The 20,145-nt window shown below is 39.5% G+C and overlaps 1 protein-coding gene across 3 annotated transcripts in view; it reads left to right on the forward strand.

Moving 5' to 3' along the window:
• The window catches only part of NOL4 (nucleolar protein 4), a 189,820-nt gene that overhangs the window by 96,030 nt on the left and 73,645 nt on the right, over positions 1–20,145 (forward strand). For all 3 annotated transcript variants that reach the window (XM_030494464.1, XM_030494457.1, XM_030494474.1), the window contains one exon: positions 15,421–15,704. In XM_030494464.1, the coding sequence (XP_030350324.1) occupies positions 15,421–15,704 (284 nt within the window). The remainder of the gene's footprint in view (positions 1–15,420; positions 15,705–20,145) is intronic.

Here is a 20,145-nt window from a genome sequence, read left to right on the forward strand (position 1 = left end):
ATTGGCTCATATTGTGGTTACCACACAATGTAGAAATAGCATTTAACAGTCTCAGTCCTTTTACTGTCTGCAAATGTGCTGTCAGCATAAGCCCACTTCCAATAGAAAAGCTCAACCTCTGCTCCTCGTGTTTTGTCTTGATTTCCTGCAGCAGCAGCTGCCGTGTGGAGCTTGGCAGGGACTCGTAGTGCAGAAAACTCCAGAAACTGCAGGTCTTAGTGCGGAAGTTAAAAAGAAATGCATTTTGGGAAAACAAAGTGCTTGCGAATTGGGTGATGAGATTTACATAAAAGGGCCTCCACACCAGTGATTTTCACCACATTTGTCAGGTGGCTTTTGCCATTTGTTGGAGATATTTCAAATTAGAGCTGTTTCAGGTGTTCTTCAGCAGAAGAAGATAATGTTGAAATTAAGGCCATTCTGACAAAATTTTAATCTTCAAAGGCTTCTCAAGTTCAGCCTAGGACATTTTTCCTAGGGTCGAGAGATTCAGGTTCAAACCTCTGAATCAAGTAGTGCAGTGACTTAAATTTAGGTATTTTCTGCAGCATTGGTAACTGCTCTGTCTCCATTTATGTGTGGTTTTCTCTTTGCTCTGCTGATAATGTGTATACAACAGGAGAGGCACTGACTCTGTATCCCACTGATCTGAGACTTCAGCTAACATTGGGGAGATGGATCCCATCTCCCCAACTTGAAAAGCTGTATTTATCTGTTTGCATAAAGGGGAATGCCAAGAATGCTCTGTATCACAAACTTTTCTAAAGAGGAAGACAATTTCCTTAGCCTGCCTTCTAAATGCTTCTCTATTGGAGATGCTATACTTGGCACAAGGTAATAAAAAGAGGGTTTTTCTTCTAGAAAGACTGTCCTTTGAGTCTTGCAAAATATTTTCGTTCATGTGTTGGAGAATCAAAGGTGGTTCTTTGTTTAGACAGCTGAAATTTCTTTAAGTACCTGAACTGACATATATGGTATGATCAGTCAGTTTGTATCAATATTTTCCTGTGTGTAGATGAGGCCCTTAATGACATGGTTTAGTGGTGTACTTGGCAGTCCTGGGGTAATGGTCGGACTTGATGATCCTAAAGGTCTTTTCCAACCTAGTTGATTCTATGATTCTATTCTATGTTAGAGCCTGTCACACTCACTAAATAAGGAGTAGTAAAATTATGCTTTCTCCAGATTGTTTTGTAGTTTTTTGACCAATTCAGTGTCTAGCTTATGAATCCTATATGCAGAATAAGGAACAGTCTCAGAAGCTGTCATACCTTGCACACCTCTAGGTGCCATCAGCAGCAAACTTTCCAACCTAAATTTGTGTTTGAAGTGCGATTAATAGGTTTGATCACAGTGTGTTTACCACTGCCAGCTTTCTTTTAGGTTATTGTGGTGGTGTTGGTGTTGCATTCGTTGTATCATTTCTTCTGGTGGCAGCTATTTGCATTTGCAGAAAGGGAAAAATCTGCTGGTGTTCATGAAAAAGGACACACTAGGCATTTCACGCTGTTGGGTACTGGTATTATTGTTTGCTTTTACACTGGATATAAAAGATAACAGCCCACCAGAATTGTAAGAGTTATTATTAATAACATTCTGTTCATGATCAAGATTGGTACCATGTGTTTCCCTTTGAAGCATGCGTAACTTTTCTGCTTGATCCAACGGTAACAACTTTCCACCCAGAAGTAATAAGCTTATTCTATTCTCAAACCCATTATCAGATCCAGGTTCTACTTTTAAAAATTTTAAGCTAAGCTTCGGGCAAAGACATTTCCTTCAGAATGGGTACATCTTTCTTATTTAGGAAGGGAGGTGATCAGTTTCTGAAGATGGTGATAGGAATTGTAAAGCAATGATCTGGGATTGGAAAGAACTTCCCAGCATTCTCTTGTTTTGACAGACAGTTACAGTTTATTTAAGCAGGAGAAAGGCTATCAGCAAGTGTTTGCTTTTTTTCTTCATTGTTTTTTGCATTGTTTATGTTCTGACTTCTCTGGAAGCTTGGGAACAGGTTTGCCATACAGCTGTTTGTTGTACATCTGTTTCTGTTTCTAATGTGCATTTCAATTAGATTAAAGTAGCTATGCAATGATGATCCCTTCAAAATACAAAGTGTATTGTAGGCCAAATAATCTTGTTTACAGATTTTAAAGGGAAAACAAATTATGTGGCAGATTTTGCAATATAATTGTCCTTCACTTTGTTAACTAAAATGACACCAAGCATTTCTGTGCTCTAGGCTCCCACTTCCAGCGTAGCTAGCTATGCAACAGACATCATCACCTGTGGGCAGGATCCTCTGTTTACCAGGAGCAGCCTGTTGCTTTCCACACACAGCACTGTTGGGCCAGCTCAGCAATTGGTTTTATGCTGCTCTTCAGCTTGGGCTTGTTCAGCCTGGAGATGAGAAGGCTCAGAGGACACCTCATAACAGTCTTCCAATACCTAAAGGAGGCCTACAATAAATCTGGAGAGAGACTTTTTACAAGGGCATATAGGGATAGGACAAGGGGGAATGGCTTTAAATCGAAAAAGCATAGATTTAGATTAGACATTATGAAGAAATTCTTTACTCTGAGGATGATGAGATACTGGCACAGGTTGCCCAAAGAAGCTGTGGCTGCCCCGTCCCTGGAAGTGTTCAAGACCAGGTTGGACAGGGCTTTGAGTGGAAGATGGAAGCCCATGTGGAAGGTGTCCCTGCCCATGGCAGGGATGTTGGAACTGGATGATCTCTAAGGTCCCCTCCATCCCAAACCATTCAGTGATTCTATGATTCATTCTCAGCCAGTACCATATTATAAGGAGGCCAAGTATGTATTACAGTTGGATTCTTTGGTATGGTTTTATTCTTTCCCCTTCTAGTGCTCTGACCTTTAACAACAATCTGTACATAAATAGTTGTTGGAATTCTAGTGAGAATAGGGCTGATTCACTGTGATTAAAATATTCTTAAGTTTCATTGGTAATGGTACCTTATAAATACTGTAAAGCACAGGAAAAGCATGTACTGGAAATACGGTGTGTGTGGACTGTCCCATTGCTGGGCTAAGAGGGGTCTTTAAGTGAATTAGAAACATGGACCAGTTTCTTTATTTCTTAAAAAAATTTCTAGTCTGCAAAAAACTGCAGTACAGTTCATGGCTTCTCTCTGGAGAGTGGTATTCTGTTTACTTTCTGGCCTTGTTAAGGAATCTGGTTTTGAGACTAGCTCTCAGTGATGTTTCAGCAAGGGCAAACTGATTGCCTTGACTGAGAAGTAAATTTTTGAAAGTTGTTAAAACAGCATCATGTCCAAGAACCCATAGTGTTCCTCTTGGCATTAACTTCTCAGAAAGGGACTGTAAAATGGTGGTCTTCATGCAAAAGTTTTCAAGCCCGAAGAGTTTTCAAGTTTTCCCATCTTTCAGGTACCCTTTTGTTCAACTCACCCTCTCATACTTGCTCTGTTCTCCACCCAAGCTCAGACCTCTGCATTGCAGTGGGAGAGAGAGTTTGAAACAAGAGATGCATTGCTTAGTCGGGTGGCTTGGCAGTGAAAACTTCAAGTCCACAGCTCTGGTGAGGAAGAACAGTGGATATGCCAGAACTATCTATCAGATCCTCTGGGCTGTGTGAAGTTTCCGGGCATTGAATCTTAGTTACTTGGCTTGCCTGAGATGTTGTGCTGACAGACCATCTAGCAAAATCATTCTTTTTTGTCTTCAGATACCTCTTATTCTAGTTCATTTTTAGATGATGTGTTACCAAATGCTCAGCTGTATTTTGGGAACTGTAAAAAAAATTGTTGCCTTTGATGTCTGTGCTGAAAATAATTTCTGAAAAGGAAAGAGCATGTTTTAATTTTGCCAGTCAGATTGAAGTCAACATGTCTATCTGTAGTGTTATGAGGCAGTTGGGTTTTAAAAGTGGTGGCTTTAATGAAGGCAGAAGAGACCTTGCTGTAGCATTAATAACTCGGGTTGTCTCTGTCTTCTGCATGAAGATAGTGGCAAAGACCTCAAATCATGGATGTTTGTGGACAGAGATTGCAAATCTGCCATTTTTCAAGCAAGGTTATGCTATGTGATTCAGGATTCTGCTGTCTCGGGCCATGTGATTTTTTAGTAGGAAAATATATTACCTGCTGTAAACTTCCAGGCTGATTCTAACGCCTTGTGTATGAAAATGCTGGTACATCTCTCAGTTTTGGCATTCACTACATGAGAGAAACTTTTCAGACCGATCAAACGGAGGCCAGTCATCAGCACTGTTTATTTTCTCCCTTTTTTGGATGCTTATAATTGTAATCAACCTGCTAGGGAGACTCCTGATATGCTTACATCCTTTACCGCTGTGGTAATATTTTTATGTTCGGGTGTTGTCACCTTTTGCATTCTTTTGCTGGTGTTTGGGCTGGTGCTTAGCCTTTGTAGATCCTGAATATTTTTAACTTTCACTTGATACAGTGAAAAAAAATTAGGAAAATGTAATGGATGTAACATTCAAAAATGATTGCTTGACAGATGGAGAAAGGCCATCAAGTCTGTTTTCAAGTGTTGCCTTGTGTGACCAGAATACTGTTGTTACTTGAGCAGTGAGGAGACCACTTACTGTAGTTACCAAAGGCGTGTTCAAATCAGGAAATAGTAGTGTACATGCTGCCATGGCCATCCATAAGCATTTTAAAGTGACAGAATAAAAAGCAAACTGAATTGAAAAGGGACATGTAATTTATATCCCTTGAACATGCTTATTTGCTCAAGTTTGTAATAGCAGCTTTGCAAGCTCTGGAATGCTTTATTGAATTTCTAAACTTATAGTTTATCTGTAACCGAATGGTATGCTTGACTCACTGAGATTCTGTCTCAGCAAAAACATTAATTACATTACAGTCATCAAATAAAGAAACAGCAACTGTAATGGAGTCCTAAACTTGGATATTTAGTGATCTGACTTCTCAGATTCACTAACATTAGAAAAGTGGACGTATCAAGGAAGCTTTAGTTCATCGCTGGTAATGTTAGAACTGCGGTGAAGTACAAAGACTGCAAGTTCCTACTTCGTATTTCACATACTTTTCTTCTAGTTCTTCTCAATTACATGTTTATTACTTATTTTTAAACTCAATTTCAGTATGTGACTATTAGAGGAACTTATTTAACTCTCTGCTCAGTTAAGAATTTTTCCTGAAAGCCTATATGTTAATATGAGTGGGGAGAAGTGATTGGAAAGGATGTGACAGAGCATTCTAGAGTGAAAACCAAATCATTTGAAAAAAAAAACCAGTTGATTTTGCCAACATTATCAAATGAAAACTAGGAAAAAGACTATGAAGATGGTAGGAAATGTTTTCACTTCTAGTTATGAAGCATTTTTCATGACCTAGCTTTTAGTATGCAGTTGTAAATAACAATAAAATGGCTTTAATTTACTTGATACATGTCTTTAAACTATACTTTTCTGTGTAAAAAAAACCAAACCAAAAATAGATTGCATTTTGAAATCCTGAGCTATAGAGCTACAAACCTGATGATGAAGGGTCTAATGCAGGAGAACTATTTGTAGAGATATTGTTTCTGGGAGTTATGCAGTCAACTCAAATTATTGTCATTATTATAGAGGTACCCAAAATATTGGACTGTCAGGGCATTTTGAACTTAGTTTGGGGGCCCAAGTCACAGTTTGGGTTAAAAGTTGCTAAGGACATGTGAAGCTCAAAGCAGTAATTTCTGGTTTCTCTTAAGACTTCTCCCTGCCTCCTCTCCCAGTTTTACTGGCAGAGGGGGTATAACCAGCATTTCTATAGCCTGGCTTGCCTTTATGGAAGAGCAGGCAGCAGTTTGCTGAAGGGCTGCAGAGCTGTCAAACGATCATTTATCTTGTACTCAGGGCCTTAACCTTCCAGAAGGAAGTCCAGAGTGATATCACTGTGTGACCCCACTCAACACACTAAAGCTGGTAGGCTATGTTTTAGACTTTAAAGGGCTTTATGAAAAATGCCAGTATCTGGGGCATCCAGTGTACAGAGAATTTCCTTTGCTGACTCCAACTTGATTTTTTGCTTTTGCCTTCTGGCAGATCCTGATGAAGTAGAATACAACATCACACACATGCACTAGGTCCAGATAAGTTTAAAATTAATTCCTTTCAGCCCCACTTGGGTTTATGTTTAGGTACCAAACAAGCACCTATGTGTTATTCTGTTGTCTGTTGCTGGCATAGCACCAGATTCTTCTTACTGCCAGGAATGGCAGCAGCTGCTCACAGCAGCCTTTAGCTACAGCAGCATAAGCCTCTTCCATGCTGGGCAAGAAAGAGGAGAGGGTAAGATCTTCTAGGTTACCTCTTCTTACTTTAAGGAAAAGGCTTTGTATTTCTCCTTTTCTTAATGTGTTGCAGTCTCAAATGTCTTTGTTGCTGATACGTGATGTACATAGTCGGAATTTTAGTGAACCTCAAAAGTCAGAGTTAGTCTGTCCTGATCCCTGCTCACCTATCTATCTCCCAGCCTTCCTCAGTTCCTAGATTGTATCAATAAAGAGCTCTGAAGTGTGGAGTCCTGTTTGAGATGAGTCTAAGGCAATACCTCTGGCATCACTCATGTTATCAGGCTGAGAACTTGTTCCTGCAATGTTTGAAGTGGAGCTCTAGGCTACATTCTCAATGCCAGATAACATCTTTCCTGCCAGATATGATCCTATATGCAGCATAAAAACTTTAAGAAGAATTGCAGGTTTTCTGTATTAAGGACTGCTTGGTAGAGCCTTTGCCACAAAAAGTGCCCTAGAGGTTTCTCCAGAGTAAAGGGGAAACCAGAGATTTTTTCTCCCCAGAGGCAGTGAGGGCTTTGTGTTTTGAAGTGGAAATGTCAAAGCACAAGTACAAACTAGATGCATAGTGAGATAAGACTATTGTGCACCCAGTGAGCTATTCAGTTGGTTATTTACATGTGCAGTACCCTCCTAATAGCCATTCTGCTTCATCTCCTTGTTGTGTATATGCAGGGACAGTAGCTCTGCAGGCTAAGTAAGCATGCAGTCACTCATGAAGCTTTATAAACGAGCCCTTCTATAACACTGTGACTGACAGGGCAGTATTATTTTGCTGATAGTTGCTGATGTCATGGGGTGGCAGTTGTTCACTGTTCTGTTACTTAATGTTATAACTGAGTAAAATATCTGCCTGTTTTGTGCCTCCAACAAAAGGAGATGTTTATCCAAGGAAAAACTGCAAATTACTTAGGGGTTTGTTCAATAATGAAATAAGATTTACAGCCTGGCTAATGCTGATTCCACTGTGTATGTGCATGTGCATATCAAATTTACTGTACTGTTGTTGACAATGCTACAGATTAGTTTTGTAGTTTGCTTTGTTCCTTTTATTTTTTTTTTCCATAAATGCATACAATGGGTGATCGTATGAAGTAGCTCCTGACCTATTCCTCCACCACCGAAAACAATGAGAGATTCTTTGATTGGCATTGCACTGAAACTGATGGACATTCCAGGTTCAAATTTCAGTGCAGTGAGCTCCAGAGCTGAATTCACAAAAGCCAATCACATCAGGACAGCTACATGTATCAAAAGGAGAAAAAAATGTTAACATTAGTGAGGTTGGCTGAAGAGGACAATTATTATGTATTCTTGTAACGGAGCAAATGCAATCTCATTGCGAATGAAGGGTCTGAGCTCTGTGCACATTGACCTGTCCTGTTCTCTGGAAAGGCTCTTGCCCTCCTCTTAATTCCTGTTCCTTGTTTCCTTGTCAGAGTACTGACATTTTAGTGGAAACTGAAATAGAGGCAGTAACTTTTTGGAGGAGCAGAGATGGATACTTGAGGTTTATACAGGTTCAAAGAGAGACTGGATATTTGCATGGAAAAGAAATCTGTTGAGTGTCAGTATGTTACTAAAAACCACATGCAGATCAGAAAGACCTTGAGCTGAAAATTATTAAGGGCTCAGCAAGCCATCGGTGGAAAAATTGTATTTGCTTGCCTTATTCTCTTCCCTAAACATCTCCTAATAGCCACTCCTGGAGATAGGATATTGGACTAAATGGATTTTTGATCTGACCAACTATGGCTATTCTTATGCTTTATGAAATGGGGAATAATAGAAGCTCTGAAATCACCTTTGTACCGCCATTAATTCAATCCCTGTTCTTTATCATATTGTGAAAGGGAATGGAGAAGATGAATAGATACAGTTGATTTTGACTGGCTTTAAAGTTATGTATTGAACTTGTGCTTGAAACATGACTTGTGATGTAAATGAAGCATAACCAAATACATAACTGTGGCAAATTCGTATTAAACGGTCCTTGTGAAAAATGGTGGGAGTGAAATGTGACCTCGCCTTTTTATCAGTTCATTTAGAAAAGTCTCTATAATTATTTCATACTACAGAAGTTCTATGAGTCAGCACTCTGCACAACCTTTTGTCTGATTCATGGTGTTCCTCTCCTGAAACAGCCTGCTGTCAGTTGCCACCAGGAGAGAGCATTTTTTTCAGTAGCTCTTGCTAGGAAGGTTTACTAGCGTGCCTTGGGTATATGGGGTTAAGAAGGAATGTAACTAACTTAGTTTTAAATATTTGCTTATGTAGCATATTATTTTCATTAAAGTATTTTAATATATCAAAAAACCCCAAAGCAACCAAAACCAACCCACATGCAATATTGAAGCCAAAGGTTAAAGAGGACATCATTGTAACTCAAAACTGGTCTGCAGTCTATCACTCTTCGGTCTGCAAGTGATCCTGTTCAAATGAATCAGATTGCTAAGGGTGTAAGGTGGCATTTAGCAAGACCTGGGCTAGTGGTGTCTGCCCCAAACTGATGAAAGCAAACTTCATGACACAGGACTTTGACAGACAAACTTTATGAGTGGGTTTTATGACAGCCTGCATTTGCGCAGCCAGCAGCTTCAGTCTCACTCATCCCACTCAGCTCATTCACATCTAATCTCCTCCTTTTAGAAAGAACAGTTACCCCACCTTACAGTAACTGCTGCTCTCAGAGATGCTCTGTCAACAGGCAACCCACTCAAAGTGTCATTTAACCTGGGTGCATTGCTGCCTTGGAGTCTGCAGGCATCAATGTCTGTTTTGGGCCCTCTCCATCTTCACTTCTTAGAGCAGAATGAACAAAGTTGCCCCAGCAATTGCCTTGTTCATTTGGTGTGATTAATCAGACTCATTATAATCAGGAATGATTTTGGCTTGTGGGATGCCCTCATGTAGTCAGAATGTCTCAAAAGAGCCAAAGGTGCTCTAAGGTTAATTGCCTTTCCCTCAGCAGGCTATCATCTGCCTTGCTTCATGACAAAAAACAGGAGCTGTGTTAGAGCTGCTTTGGTATCATGTGGCTCTTGCTTCATTCTTAGTGTTGATGAGGGGTTCCTTAGCTCCCTGACTCATCCCCACATCTGTCCTTTCAGCACATCAGAACTTCCATGTGGCTGTATGGTTGTAGGACTGTGCCACACTACTGCTGTAGTGTAGAGCTAAAGGCCAACACTGTGGATTGCTGGCTAGTTAAATATGCAGTAAGTTTCAGGTAGCTGAAATCTCAGCTGTATAAACTATTTAAACATACTCTAAATATTAATTCAATTCTTGCCTGAAAATTAATTGAGAGAGGGAGAGGATTTATTCAGAGATCTGTCTTTATGTAGAATGGCTTGTTGACTCCTTCCCAACTTACCTGCAAGGAATATGAAAAGTCTATGTGATTTATAGCATGAAATTGATTTCTCAGAGTAATGCAAGAGATCCTTTAAAACATCTGGAGATTTTTCTCTCAAGGAGACAAGTGAGAGTTATATATATGTAACTGCATTTGAGATTCACAGTATTTCAATGACACTTATATCAGAGTTCAGATCTTAAATTTGTTCTCTCAGAAAACTGGTGTTTGAGAGACTTGCTATTCCAGCCAGATTTGGTTCACACTTCAACTCACTTTCCTTTAAAAAACCATTCTTATTGAGAATGGTGTTGAGCATTTGACATATCTGGTCTGAAGACAATTCTCTCTGGGCGGAGGAACTCTGTTTTAACTCGTAACAGAAGAATCTCTAATTCGAGCTATATATGTATGCCCATTCATAAATCTATTGTTTGGTAAGAGAATGTAACCTATGAGTTAAGAACTGGCTTCCTGGTCTAAATCGAAATGTTCTTAACTATCAACTGTCATGGAAATCGCCTTGCAGAATCCAAGGTATTAAATACAAAGAAACAGGGTTTTGGCAGAAGTTAAGGGCGTGATAATGCAAATGTCTGTGGCAGAAAATTGAAGTGAAGGATACAACAGTTCTGAGAATCAAAACTCATATTCAGAGCATCTGTTTGCTTGGGCTTTCTTTGGCATTGTCTTTTCTTCTACCATTTCCAAGTTTCCTTCAAAAGGAAACTTCGAAAGGGGGAAAAGCTAACACAGTGGTGACTGCCATGCGCCTGGAGAGTTCTCAGGCAGGAGCCTGGTCTTCTCAAGTGTGCAAAACCAAATCTGGAGTCTCTTTGTGTCCAGCTGGCCTCAAGGGGATCTAGAACCATGAGCTGGAATCTCTAATGGAATGGGATGAATAGTAACAAATTAACTTGAAGTAGAAAACCTACTGCAGTTCTTGTTTTGAGAAATATCCCTAGCACAGAAAGTACTTGGACGGAAGGTGCCCAAAGGGTGTTGGTCAGAGCAGAGTATCAGTGTGGAGCTCTGTGAAAGGCATGAGAAGGAGGTGTTGGCATCAGGATGTTTAAGAAATATTGGTCCATGAGTGGGAATTCCATGCCTAAGCCTTCAGCAAAAGGCAGCTGCTGCCTGATCAAAGGTACCTTCCCTCTGCCTCTTGAGTCTTTCTCTGAGGGGCGATGCTCTTTAATCCCCAGAGGAGGATCTCTGCGTAGGTGAGGCACCAGCTGACTGTTCTCGAGAAGTGAAACGCGTACATGTTTTGCAGTCAGGCTCTCCCTTTTCATGCTTAAGTAAGAAAACCAACTGTAGATGTTCTCCAGTCATCCAGTGTCCTGGGGTAAAGGTTTAAAAAACTGCACGGTTCCAAAGACGTGTCCTGCCCTAAGCAAGCAGCAGCATTTGATGAGGCCATTATTAGCTGCTATAGCTGTTGCATCGATAGTGGCAGCCCTGGGAAGTGAAGAAGATCTGAGGTCATTCCACAGCATCTTTCGTGACTGCCCCAATGCAGGGCAGGGAAGCCCTCTGCTCCTCCCTTCTCTGCTCCCAGCACTTGTGGCATGCTTCCCTGGGGAAATTCCCATAAAACCCACCTTACGGTGGTGATTCAGACAAGAAGTGTGTTTTGAAAAGCACGCTGTCCTTGCACCAGTGGTGCAGTCGGTACCAAGTTCCCAGATGCAGGCTGATCATGTGGAGTTCTATTTTTCCCCTCATCAGGCAGCTGTGGGAAGGGAGCCAGGAGGGACTGCTGACTGATGGCTGTGCTGCAGCAATGCCCAGGGATGGCCGCTGCAGTATGGTCAGCCCCCTGGGTCGGCAGCAGGTTGATGGCTGCTGCCCCACATGCACTGGTATGGGGTGGAGCTGGCCTCCATGGGGTCTCTGGCAAGGATAGGGGCCGAGCTGGGCCCAGGAAGCCCCAAACTGCCACCATGATGTCAGCAGTCCTAAGGGTGCCACCATATTCCCCAGCTGTGCTCCTGCAGCCTCTCCACTGCCCCAGGGGAAGAGCCCCTGGCCTCTTTCCCTCAGTGACTGCCATTAGTGGTGTCCTTGTCACGAAGGAGGAGCTGTTGGCAAACTGCACCAGAGAAGCAGTCACCGGCAGCCATAGCTGGGCAAAGCCTCGGTGCCCCTGGGCCTGTGCACAGCTCTCCTCAAGCTGCCTCTGCAGGCTGGAGGAAAACGTGCTTGCTAAGAGAACAGGCTTTCAGCATTAGTGCTTTATTGTTGCAGAGGTGGTGTGATAAATAAAGGTGAGAAAGCTGCAAGCAAACTGCTGGTCCCTGCCCAGCCAGCACAAGTGCAGCACCGCCGTGCTGGGCGCAGGGAGGAGGTGAGGTTTCACCTCCTGCCCTGGAGAGGCAGTTGCTACAGGGGAGGATGGTCTGAGAGACAGGTCAGACCAGCCGTGCCCCTTGGCAGCCCTGTGGTGACCCTTGCAGTCACTGCGGGCCTAAGAGCAGGATAGCTTGGCCCAGCAGCCAGAAGCAGGACCGGGAGACACTGCAGCCATGGCTGCCCATATCCAAGGGTGAACATGCCTTTCCTCTCCTGGGCCAGACCCTCCTGCCTTTTTCCCCCAGATCAGTAATTCCCGTTGTGGTCTGTGTTTCTCGTACCTCAGAAACTCTTGCTTTAGAGTAGCCTTATTCTTGTCAAAAATAGACCAGCTACCCAGGGATGAGAAACGTACTAAACCTTGTAATTTAGTTACCTTGGTAACATCTGTAAGGAACTACTAGCGCTAAACCACTCTTTTTTTTTTTTTTTTTCCTGATGTCTTTTATGGCAATACATGTTTATATTTACTTGGCAAAAGTGTGATTTATAGCCATTGTAGCTGTTTTCCTGAACATTATCTTGACAGACGATAGTTCTCATTTCTAACAAGCAAGGTTAAATGGCTGTAAAAGCAAGTATTTGTCATCAAGTAGCTAAGCTTTTGCTAAGTAAAGCCAAAGTCATGTAAATACTATATTATTGTTTCAAAGTGTTACGTTTTGATCACATTTACTCAGCATAGGATTTTTTTCAAGGGTTGTATTTTATAGAACAAATTATTAAAAATGTGTTTTGTTTTGTTTTTCTCTTTTGCATTGTAACATTCTCACGCATTTTTAGCTGTCAACCAGTCATCATATGGAGGGGTGGGAGAGGGAGTGGGAAGAAGCATTATTGCTTATGATTACAAATCAAAACTAGCAGCCTTGCTTTGGACTTGGGTTGTTCCTGGATCTGCTCCAAGCACGGGTCTCTTCCCACTCCATTATTCCTATAAAGCCATCTGCATCCTGGTAGCAGCTCCTCATCACTGCACAACCCAAGACACTCAGGTGCCAGCACACAGAAGCTCCCTAGGGATCAGACTTGTGTGCTGCAGGGCAAGCAATGCCCCCAGATTTTAGGTGGCTCTTTGCATCCTCTGGTTACTCACTTGTTTCTCTCTTTGCTCCCAACAGCAGGAATTTTCTGAGCCCTTCAAAGGGAGGGGCATCCCTCAACTCTCTGACCCATTCAGTAACTGATTTAATTAATTGAAACTGACTGTCACTTGTTAAACTGATAATCAAGAAACCAATTATCTGTTAACAGTTCTAAATACAAATCAGCAGTAGCCAAAACGCTTTTCTCTAACTAAAGAATTCTGAATTTCTTTCTGATATCTCAGAACTTTTAAAATGAGTTGTAGATATGGCTATTTTCTTTTTGTGTCTTTTTCTTTGTTTTTTTTTTTTTAAACAGGGCCCTATATTAGAATGCCATTTTCTAGTTCAGAATAATAAACCTGCATATTTATTTCTAGAACTGCTTTTAGAATTTTACCCTTTTAATGTGTTATACTTGTAAAACATGTTTGGGGCATGATAGAATGTTTATTAAGGGTAAATTCTTCTCACCTCATTCATTTATGTCAAAATTCTCAAGCAGCTCCAGGTTTTTAAATCAGAACTTTTCCATAGCTTTATTGCAAGTTGAGTTGGTGTACACGTTTAAAAATCTTATTCTAGGAATGTTTATGTCATTTATTGTATATGAACTTGTAAGAGGTGACGTAAAAGTGGCACATACCAAATATAGCTTTATTTTTTTATTGCAGACAATAATTATAAAGCATTTTATAAAACAACAACAACAACAAAAACGTTCCTTAAATAAAAGCATTCAATTTTTATTATGTATTTTCATGAAACTAGGTTGGTTTTTTTTTACAGGTTTTTAAAACAAAGCAATAAAAAAGAAATGTTCATAATGTGTGCCCAGTCCTGTATATTTTGTGACATAAAAGTGTTGGATGAGTACAGCAGCAAGCCACTGATATATGATGGCTTGTCTATGGCTCTCTAATACTTAATTGAATTAGATCGTTACCCATTTCTACAATATATTCTTCCCTTTTAAAATTCTGATCTGAGGGTGGTGAATAGTTGGTTTTTACTGTATTAATGATGGAGAGTCAACAATTTGATTAATCATGTAGTTTCGAGCGTGGGTATTTCTGAGCACATCCTTTAAAGAGTGTGTCCTGATGTTTTTTGAAATTCCAAGTATGTATAAATGTGTTTGTTTCTTTTCCATGGAATTTGTTTAGAAGGGCCCAAAAGCAGATGGTATATTAAGGTACTAATCTATTAGGGTCCATCGCATCCCATATCTTCAGTTTCAATCTGTACACATTCCTGGCTTCTAACCCCCCAGTTTTGTTTCCAGCTTCACTGTCTGTGACAAGCATAGGCTTGGTAGAGCCCTGGCAGGTGTTTGCACCATTAGCAAACCATGTAGGCTGCCAAAAAAGAGGTCCTATAGAGAACAAGAAGTAGGTAATAAATTGAGGGCCAAATTCTGCTGCCATTTAATCCATTGAAGGATGAATTGTTTTACTACATAGTCTGCTGGCCAAAAGATTATTTAGAAGTAAAGAAGGGCTGAGTAGTAGCACAGGTGGCAAATTCTAGTGCTGACAAACAGGATCCATGAACCCATAAGCATGTGAAGACACATATTAATCCCACATTTCAGCTGTAAAATCTTAGGGTTAACAACAAGACATCCAGGGTTTACAGATGTAAGTTTCAGGTTGATAATTTAATCATTTATTGAGAAGTATTTTAAAATATATTATGATACATGATGAATGAGCAAAGTGAATGAGCATCTGAACTAAATGAAGAGAGGATCTTTGTTTCTGGAGTCAGCTTTTCCAGTGTAATCTCTGCTGCCAGCAGTGAATACATCAGATGTATTTACATCGTATCTGTGCAAGAGGATGTTTATGGATATGACATATGCTTCTCTGCACCCTTAAAACCTGAGAACTAGACTCTCTCTCAGTACCATGTGCATCTCTGTTGATTTCAGAAATATGCAATACTGCAGCATGCTATAAGAATCTAAATAGATCCATAGACATATGGGCAGGCAGATGGATTAAGGCAGACTTTGTCACTTTGTCCCTAAAAATCCTTTGTGATACTTATCTTTTGTGTACACAGTGACACTAAGGTGTCAGCCCAGATAATTTCCCTTAAGTTAGTAATATTTTATGAATTTACATAAAGTTTTTACTTGAAAATGTGGAGGAGTATGTGTGCACATTTTGCAGAAATGTACTGATGCTAGTAATATAAACCATTTTCATTCTATTTTGAAAAACATTGTGAAGGTATAAATGATGTTTGAACTGGACAGAGATGATGATGTGGCGTGTGACTGAAAATATATATTTTTTAATAGATGATTCAGCCGCAGAGAGTTTTAATGGCAATGAGACCGTGGGACACAGTTCCAATGCTTCAGGGGGAACACACTGCAGGGAGATGGCAGAAACCAACAGTAATGGCAAAACAAATCTGGAGCAGGATGAGCAGCCTCTGAACCTGAGTGACAGTCCCCTCTCTGCTCAGCTGACTTCAGAATACAGACTAGATGATCACAGCAGTAATGGAAAGAACAAATACAAGACTCTCCTAATTTCTGATCTCAAGATGGAACGGGAGGCAAGAGAAAATGGAAGCAAGGTAAGATGCTTCCACATGCTCCAGATATAAGTGTGTAGCTTAGAAAAGGAAAAGATTTGTGAGGCCAAACCAAAGGTTATTCCCAGCTAAGCACTTAATGCAATGTGTGTAATGTTTGTCACATCATTACTCTGATGCTATACATAGATTTGTATGCTCTGTTACACATATATGATGCATACGTACATAAAGTGTATGTGGTTGTACATGGGTGAATACATATATATAGGCATGTGTAGCGTGCTGGCACGCTGACAAAAATCAGTGCAGTTCTCCATCAGGCATGAATTTATTGAGAACTGTCTACATTACCCATTTGAAATATATATATATTAAAATATGTATATGATGTGATACATATATATATGTATAATACACTGAGATACATATATCTATGTATAGTTATAGATGACCATCTCATTACATGTATTACATATCAGTAGAATGAATCGTTATGAATGCCAAGTATGTATGCCCAAGCAAATTACTACATGTGAATTATCAGCATCCAAAAGGAACTGATTTGGTTCCTTCCTGATTGTTTATGTTATGCAGGCACCTAACCTGAATTAAAACTGACAAGTTTGCTTTAAGAAGCTGTAATCCCCTGAGGGCTTTTCTCTGTAGTTTCCATTATGTGGCTAAGGAGACGTGAGGGTGTTTATATTGTAGATAAAGACAGATCCCATAGATTGGGCAGCTAGCTTTCTAGGAGGGTGTTTGTCCTGAAGGCATACTGTAAGGAGGGTGGAGAAATGGCCTGTGTCCATGATACATTGATACAGTCCATTGATTTTATTGGTGACAAGTTCCTGTTTTGTATCTGATAACTGCCGACTGGATTACCACTTTTACAGCAGCAATAATAGGATGTTAGTATTGGATCCAAACAGTATTAAGCCTAGTCACTAGCTTCAGGTAGCCCACTACGAAATAACCTGATAACATAGATATACTTTGAATGGCCACTTTTTTTGCAGGGCTTTGAGACAGAAGTGACGAGGAAAAACACTTTTTCACGTTAGGTATATTTTTAGGAATATGCAGAAAGGGATTGTACACGACTCACATGTAGAGAACATTTATTTATGCTAAAGTTTTAACTCCTGTCTTCATTGCCTGTGGAGAAAAAATAAAACCTTGAAATGCTTTTTTAACTGAAGTATCTGGTTGTGATGGGTAGAAGAAAGGGAGACCAAATGAGAGATTGTTAGTGTTTCTTGGCCATTCCAGCTTAGCAAATCATTTATCCCAAAACTTTCTCCATAAAATCTTTATGAAAATCTGTTTATCTGCATGGAATATTTTTGTTTCTACAAATTTTCATTTTACTGAAAATGTTCTCAGAGTATGTATGCACTCCAGTGCTGGGTTTACTCTGTACTTTGGCTGTTACACAGCGAGTCTCAAATTGGCTAGTATGAATGGTATCGTCATTTGCTTAAGGGCACATTGTTCCAATGAACCTTTTATAAGCCAGTCACCCAAATATTGATAGACACACAGGCTCTTTTGCCTGAGGTACATTGCTTCTGCCATTACTTTTGCAAATACACAAATAAGCTTGGTGAAGAAAGTAAGGAGCCTTAATGTGGAACTCATAGATAGCTAAGACAAGAACATAACCTAATGTTACATTTCCAATTTTAATCAGTTCCAAATCAGATGCAAAAAAAAAAAAGTATTAAAAAGTGTTAAAAATCTGTTAAAAATTCATAAAAATGAATTGAGATGACAATCAAAGACATCTCATCTTTGTTATTCTACAAATTTTAAGAGGCCTGAATCATATCCCGAAGTGATACATTCTTTCATCACTCATTGTCATCCTACCCACTCTATACTGCCAACAATATGCAGATTTGTTTCCCCTTTTTGTCCCAGTGAAAACTCATGTTGATGTTTACAGCTCAGTTAAGTGTATGATTTATTAGGTATGCAGTAGATTTTATTAAATATGGAGTGAAGACTTTAGGAAGAACACACTCCTGGGATAATCAAAAATTTGTCAGAGACTTGTAAGATAAGTGTAATGTAAAAGAGTGTTTTTGTGGCCGATTTTGTATTAATTATACACACTTTTTAAATTAAAAAGAAAAAGTTTTAACACAGTTTTAGAAGGAACAAAACCTTTTGATGTATTAGAAGAGAATGGGACTGTAAAGCATCTCAGTGTTCCGTATGCATACATATACACACATATAAATCGTTACTACTGTTTTACCTTAAATGGTATCTTGCATTCTAAAGAGTCAGAGAATGTTTTACAAGCCCTAGGAGGTACTGTTGCCTTCCCCTGGTGGTTCAGGTTACTGGGCCCCTCCAGAGGAGTGTTCTGGAGGTGATTTTGAGCAATGCAGGAGATCAAACTCCTACTTGTGTGCAGTGCTTGCTGGATGCACTTGGGAAAGGCGATCACAAGGAACTAGCCAGGACTCTAACTCTCTGCAAAAAGGAGACACAATAAAGAACAAGTAAGGCTAACAGAGTACTATAGTTTACTGGGAGCCACATCTCACATATCTTTTTTACCCAGAATGCACCAAATATGTGGGTTGTTTTTTGAAGTCATCTTCGTGCTCTCACAGCATCTAACCTCCAGCCATTCACAGTTATAGCATTATTAGACATGATTCGACCTGAATAATGGCATAATTGTTAGTGATGGGTAAGAAAATATGTTTGGCATAAACTCTAATCATGTTTTCATGAGAAGAATAATCTGCAGTGTTCACTGAGTATCAAATTGATGTGCCACTTCTTATAATGTAGTATTCTTACAGTAAGTATCTTTACTGGCAAAGAATTGTGAAAGGTTAAGTGAGAAATCAGTGAAGAAAATATCTGGTTTCTCATTGAAGGGAAATATATTGTAATTACTGGGCTAGCGTTGCAGGAAGCATACATTATGCTTCCTCTAGCTTCTACAATGGCCCATTTAGCCTGCAGAAGATGTTACTTGCTTGAGATGGCCGGGACTCTGTGAAATCCAGAGGCAAAGGGCTGCAGTTGGGAAGATGTGTTGGCTGTCATGTTCCCTCCCTGCTTTGTCTGAGCCTCCTTTTTGGATACTGCATCATATATGTTTTATTAAATTTGAAGCCATAGTTTCTCTGGTCAAGTTGTAGCTATTCTGATCTGTCACTAGGGTTAAAGATATCACATCAGAGCTGAATCTAGCCACAACAAAAGCTTTTTTGGTTTTGTTTTTTTTTTTTTTTGTTGAAAATTGTCAATATAGTAGATCTCTTCCACCAAATCACAGATTTTTAAAGGAGTTTATATTTTCTGGAAACAAGCAGTTTTGTTAAACTATATTATAGGTTTTTGCCTGTACAACACTGTTTACAAGAACAACACTTCATGTGTGTAGTGGTGGGCTCTGCCATTTGACAATACAATTGTGATTGATGATTTTGTACATGCTGCAGAAATAAGATCAGAAGAAGCAGTTGAGATAAAAATGGTAGTTTTCCCATCATATTTTCTTTGTGAATCTGACAGCTAATAGGTAAATGTTTTTTGAAAATGGTTACTTCTTTGTGGAAGTTCAATTTTTAGAATATTCATCCTGTCAATACCTATTTGAAGCAATTATATGCTTATGCTGTATCGAAAGTTTGCTAGATAGTGGCCTCATTCTGTGAGAGAGTCCTGAATATCCAAACAAGGATACTTAACATTTTCCTAAAATCAGGTCTTCCTACACAGAGGAAGTCATTAGGAATTTGTAAGAAATGTATGCTTTTGAGGGAATAATAAATCAAGTTTTCTTGTCTGAAAAGCCTCTGATGAATAACTGGAGGTTAGCTATGGTTATGTGAACAAATTTTAATTCAACTTCTCAAACTACTAGGGTATATTATTTAAAAGAATGTTCAGTTCAGCTACTTTAGAATATGACTTTTAAAATTGATGTTGATAACACTCTTTAAACAAGAATGAAGTTTCAGTGGACAGTGTAACTTTACTCTTTGAATCCTCAGTTTCAAGCAGTGACAATGTGTGGTAACCTCATCTTTGTGTAAAATCACATGTTGGGTGCAGCAGAGGAAGTTGCCAAATTGGAACATAACCTTAAAATCTGGTCCAAAATGTTTTACCATTAACTGAAAAAATGGTATGCGAGAAATAAATGAGTTTTTATAGTCTTAAATACATATATGTAAGTATGTATGTATATGCATATGTATCTATGCATGTGTATATATATATATATGCTTTTTATATATATACTTTTATTAAGCTGATATTAGGGAACAGACCAGTAAGACTCAGATGTTCACAGCAGTAGAACTTCCTACAATTATTCAGGGCTGAAGCCAGTGAAATTGTGTATAGCTGCAAAAATATATACATAAACTTACCTTAACAGGGCTGGGTCTTTGTGCTACAAAAGGCTTATACAATATTCATCTGTAAATTCTCTGCAAATGCAGGT

The sequence above is a fragment of the Strigops habroptila genome, chromosome 1 (genome assembly GCF_004027225.2).
Source record: "Strigops habroptila isolate Jane chromosome 1, bStrHab1.2.pri, whole genome shotgun sequence".
In the NCBI taxonomy this organism is placed as follows: Eukaryota; Metazoa; Chordata; class Aves; order Psittaciformes; family Psittacidae; genus Strigops; species Strigops habroptila.